The 5,633-nt window shown below is 38.2% G+C and overlaps 1 protein-coding gene across 1 annotated transcript; it reads right to left on the bottom strand.

The window, feature by feature from the left end:
* Window positions 1-1,369: 1,369 nt before the first annotated feature.
* On the bottom strand, window positions 1,370-5,503 carry LOC118325924 (dematin-like; the record flags this gene model as incomplete). The annotated part of the gene is given in 5 exon segments (XM_035658782.1): window positions 1,370-1,498; window positions 1,596-1,679; window positions 2,650-2,684; window positions 4,598-4,665; window positions 5,418-5,503. Coding segments are annotated over 3 exon segments (225 nt in total), but the record flags the coding sequence as incomplete, so codon positions are not given.
* Window positions 5,504-5,633: the final 130 nt, after the last annotated feature.

Raw genomic sequence — 5,633 nt, 5'->3', positions numbered from 1 at the left:
CACTCACACACACACTCACACTCTGGGTCTCAGCTGTGGTAACGAGCTGTCCGGTCTCTAAGCAGCAGATTGATGTCTCATGTCGCAGTCGTACTCGCAGCCAACCAACCGGCAAACTAACCGACTGTCAGACCGGCCGCAGCTGCTGTCACACTGACTGCGTCTCTAATGCTAAGCTACGCAGTGTTATTGACATTTTCAGGCACTTTTTTGGATTCTGGCAAAAACTGTGCAAAACGGGCACATTAAATCCAAAAACGCTGACTTCCTGTTGTGTTTTGGGGTTTGGCTTTAGGAGATTTCATATATAAGTCTAAAAAGATTTTATGGTGAAAAACTGTCAAACCATCACAGTAAAAGTATAAAACTTTAAATAGATTAACAGTTTATGTAACAGGAAAACACTCTGATATGTCATGGCAAATTTTATTTATACAGAATAAAGTCTTTTTTTAATATCACAAAAAAGAGCGTCATATCATTCATGAGGCAAAACTGTTTCTTTTGATGGTAAAATTTGTATTTATACATTAAAATATGGATTAAAACTCAACAGTACTAATATCCTTTTACCATAATAGTAGAAAAAGTAAAAAAAAAGAAAAAGATTATTATAATCTGGTTAATCTGTTTGGAGTAGTACATGAAACTGTAAAAAAAACGTTATTTATTTTACAGTAAGAAACTGACAGCTTTTCTAATATTACGATAAAAGGATATTAGTGCTGTTCATTTTACAGTTTAAGTTAAAGTTTTATTCCATGTTTTACTATATAAATACAAGTTTTTACCATCAAAAGAAAATGTTTTGCCTCACGAAAATACCATATAGATATTGTATATAAAAAAAATTTGCATTGAGATATGACGGTTGTTTTCTATTTGGTGTTGAGATAATCAAAAATAATCAATAGTAATCAATTCGGATTACTTGGATTAAGTTACTGACTACATTTTTTAACAGGTAATTAGATTACAGTTTTACAGTGGGAGAGTTTGACAAATTTTCGAAGCTTTTCAACACTGACATTTGACGCGTTGCCACGACAACAGGAGAGATTCATAACATGTGATCATCAACGTCTTAAGGTTCTTCTGACCAAATCTCATCTGGATCTGATCAACCTTAAAAAGAGCAGCACATGAAATCTGTACTTTCCCTGTTGCCAGACTATGTATGAATTTTGGCCTGGAAATGGCCGAAAGTGCTTGAAGGGTGCACATTAAATTAAAAATGGCTGACTTCCTGTTGAGTTTGGGGCATGACTCCAAGAGGCTTTTCTGTACGTCTAGATGTGATAAATATGTTTTCTGATTTTCGTACATGTCGGTGAAACGGGACTCCGGGGCTGCTTTCTTAAAAACTCACCTCCAGTGGGCTGTAGCTGTAGTGCGGCTGGTAGATCATCAGATCCGGTCTCTCTATATCCAGGATGGCTTTGTCTCTCGGTAACGCAGCCAAGTCCTTATAGCCGATCACCCCGTCCTCCACTCTGGCCTGGAGGGGGGTGGGGAGGGAACCGAGAGTCAGAGATTACAGATTACTGCCTCAAGATTAATCTGAAGGATAATATAACTTGATCTGTGCATCTCACCACGATGGCTGCAGCCGGGGATCCTGGGACGCTGGACCCTCTCAGCGACAGCACGCTCCCTGGAGACGTCTGAGCCAGCTGCTGCTAACACACACACACACAGAAAGGTTAGAGGTCGACCACAAACTGATATTCAGCCAAATGGGAGAGGACTTCAGCTAATGGAAGAGTCAGTGCAGAGGTTTTAAGAAGCAGTCGGCGGCCTCGCTGCCCGCCCGAGAGGATTTAACGGCTATTATAGAGAGAAACTATTAGCAACATAAATTCTGAGGTTTAAATCAGGTCTTGATCTCTAGTGGAGGTAAAAAATGAATTGTTACTGTTCTTGTGTTATTTAGCATTAATTTCAGTATTTAGCATGTTAGCATGATACATTAAAAAGGGGAACATGAGCATTACAGTAAATCCAAGAGGGTTTTTGAATCGTTTAGCTTAAAGCGAGGCACTAAAGGCTTAAACATGTTTTTTTTAATGCAGTTATCAATTTATGGCCTATTTTTCCCCCATAACAAGTCTTCATTCAGACTAGTGGAAAGAAAACACCCAAAAAATATATTTACGTGTTTATTTTACTACTTTATCTGTTTGTGTCTGTAGATTTCACCAACAGTTAGCATTAGATAACACCACATTTGCACATTTCAGAAAACTTGTAATACAAAAAATAATTGTCTTAATGTCAGTAATCAACTGGGGAAGTTTGTAGCTCTCATTCAGTGAATTTTACAATAAAGGACATAAATCTCCACTTCAGCTGATCTTACATCCACCAAACCTTCCAGTTCTATTCCTATATATATTCTGAAGGTTTGTACAGAGTGGAAATACTCCTCCGTCTAAAATAAAGACAGTTGGTCTTTTCAGAAGCAATGATGCAGCAAACCTTCAGTATTAATATCTCGTTTTCTCCTCTTTGGCTTTTAGCTGCTAAAAATAAAAATCTCAGAGACATTAAAACTCTTTTTCCCACGCAGTCGACCATCAGAAGCAGAAACACAACGGCACTTTTCAGTCAGATATTTCAGCATCAAAGGGAAGTGAAAACAGTGTTTACCTTGGGCATCATCCTGACTGCTGATTGGTCAGTTCCTGAGAGAGGCAGACGGAACATTATATTATATTACAGATATATGTCTTAATATATTTAATATATCACAGAATACTGCAAGTAAAACTGGATGTAAATGACAAACTGGGAACAGAAGAGTGTGTGTGTGTGTCAGCTGGAAATCTGCTGCAGAGGCTTTCTCTGACAGACAGTTGGACCAGAGCCCTACATACACCAGAGTTCAGTCAATTACACCCACAGCCAGAGCTGCGGTGGAGGTTGACACAACATGAATGCTGTTTGTCATCGTCACAGTCTCAATAAAGTTTTTATAAGAATCATATAATTGAAGATTTAGTCTGAACATTTAGATATAAAAAATGTGCTGAAGATAACGTCTGTGGCTGCAAATGAATCTGACAATGAAGTAACAAAAGCTGCAGTTCCTCTAACGGCCACTAGAGGCTGGCTCCACTAGTGAGTCAGTCTCTATTAATTGATATCAATAATGATCAATAACCCAAACCAGTGGGCAGATATCGCTGTATATAACCAACTGTAGGAGCTGAGATTCAGTTGGAGACGACAGTTTAGCTTACTGCTGCTGTATTACTGAGAGTGAAACTTCCTAATCTGTGTACCTGTTTGAAATCATGAAACAATGGCAGCATATTCTGAGTAGAACAGCTACTGTTAGCAGCTAGCTAACTAAATCAAGCAGCTGCTAACTCAGCAGTATTGATTAGCATTTAACTGATAACAGTTCAACAAATGTTGCCACAGCCTGAGTGGATGCTACACAATCACTGTTGGTTTCTATAATGATGTAAGCATAGAATAAAATCCCCCCCTGCTACCAGTCTTTATGCTAAAGGCTAAAAACATTCTGGACACAGAGACTGAAACTGATGTCCATCTGAAACATCTGACCCTGGAAAGGTCTGTTAATATGTTTACCTAATATTTACCTAAATGAGTGATCAGATTATTGTGTATATCTCAGACAGCTAACACCAGTGTCAGTGAACGGGGCTCTGCTGCAGCTGCCGGGCTGCTCGCTCTGTATTGTCTAATGTGACTGACGGACACAAAGAGATTATTCCAGAGTCCACAGCTTTGTCCAACACACACTCACACACAGACAGACAGGTGGAAGTCTGGGTAACATACGGTCAGTGACGGGAAAACCCCTGCACACACTCACAATGAAATACAGTGCGTGTGTCTGAGTGTGGGCTTGTTTTACTACATTTGTGGGGTCCAGTAACCGGAAACACATTGTACTTGTGGGGGCCAACAGGTTTATAGGGACCAAAATAGGGAACTACAAAAAAGTAACTAAACCCCTAAATTCTGCTAGCTACCTCCTAGAAAATGTAAAAAATGCAGCAATGACTGTTTGTAGCTAAGCTAGCAGCTCTAACTCTCCGGTGTCTGTGGTTAAAGGCTACGTAGCAGGCCGCAGTCTGCAGAGTGGAGACGTTGGTTTTATAGCAGCAGTGGTTGGTTGGTGACGTTACATGACTTCAGATCAGTCAATAAAGAAATTCAATTGCAATAGCAACCAGTAGAGGGCGGTCGCTGTGCATTTTTATAGCAAAATAAAAATAAAATGTCCATATTAGGACCTGAATCAATCAACAACACTAGTAAATACCCAGATACAGAGGTTATAGAGAGGGTTTCAGCAGAAAATAAAAGGGGTTTCTGGGTTTAGTTAATCTTTAAAGGGCTGTTTAGATTGATCTATGGAGAGAAATTCGCATTATAAAGCCAGAAATACCTACTTTTTAACCATGTTAATTTCTGTGTTTGTGCACAACACAACGCTCCAAACACACACAAATATACGCTGTTAACAGCAAGTATATCTCTGTCTGAACCCAGGGTCAGGGGTAAGTGATTGTTAAGGTTATGGGATACATTATGGAGTGTGTGTGTGTGTGTTTAATACCTCAGGGAGAATAAGGGATCATGTCTGTATCTGTTTGTCTGTAGGGCTGTTTCCCCCCCGATCAGTACCTGAAACATTAATACATTAATAAATCAGTTCTCAACAAAAATACCAACTGAGCTGCGGCAGATATGATATAAAATAATAACACATTAAAATGTGATTCTTGTGTTACAGATACAATATAAATATATATTTTTTAATAATAATATATACTTCCTGTTGTTCTGTGCCCTGCAAACCTTTTTAAAAGTTGTGTAACTGTAGTTGCTATACACAATACGTGTGTACAAGTTTATTTACTGTACACAGTATGTTTAACTGTAATTACTTAAGTTTCACAGTTAATTATAATACTTCTATTTCATCATTTCTAGCACTTTATTATTTTATTTATAAATGTGTACATGCACTGTAAAAATTTAATTAGTTGACACGGTTTACCTTGAAAATTGTAAGTAACAGAAACTCAAGTTAAAAACGATTCTTGATTAAACAGCTTTTATTAGTAATTTTAGGTGACAGAAACTTTCCTGATTAATGTGAATTGTCAGGTTTTACAGTGTAATTAAATATTCAGAAGTATCCGAGCTGCACATTGCTGATTGTCTGCTGATGTTCAGATTTCCTGCAGATTTGACAGATTTTGGTCTGACTGCCCCCCCAGCCCTCCTGTATTGATCGGTGCTGGTGTTTGATGTCACTGAATAATTAATGTGTTAATATGTGATTGAGCTGTGGTCACTTTCTCCAGCAGGAACTGGAGAGAATCTCTACACTGTGATGGTGTTACTTTTACTCAAGTAAAATATCTAAATACTTCTCTATACTTCTTCCACCAGCTTCAGATCTTTCCGAACCTCTGAGGGGTAAAATCTCACCCGTCTCTGAAACATATATACATTAATAAATTATAACATTGTATTTGCAGCGACTGGATGTTGAAGACTTGATTTTTTTAAATATGCAGTGTTGGGGAGCGGTGCAATAGATGAAATTAAACTGTAGATTAAGAGATACAGTACTGTAAAAAACA

The sequence above is a fragment of the Morone saxatilis genome, unplaced genomic scaffold (assembly GCF_004916995.1).
Source record: "Morone saxatilis isolate NCDOM2014 unplaced genomic scaffold, NCSU_SB_2.0 Contig16, whole genome shotgun sequence".
Lineage (NCBI taxonomy): Eukaryota > Metazoa > Chordata > Actinopteri > Moronidae > Morone > Morone saxatilis.
The sequence above is the reverse complement of the archived record's forward strand: the minus strand, read 5'-3'. Positions and strand labels throughout refer to the sequence as shown.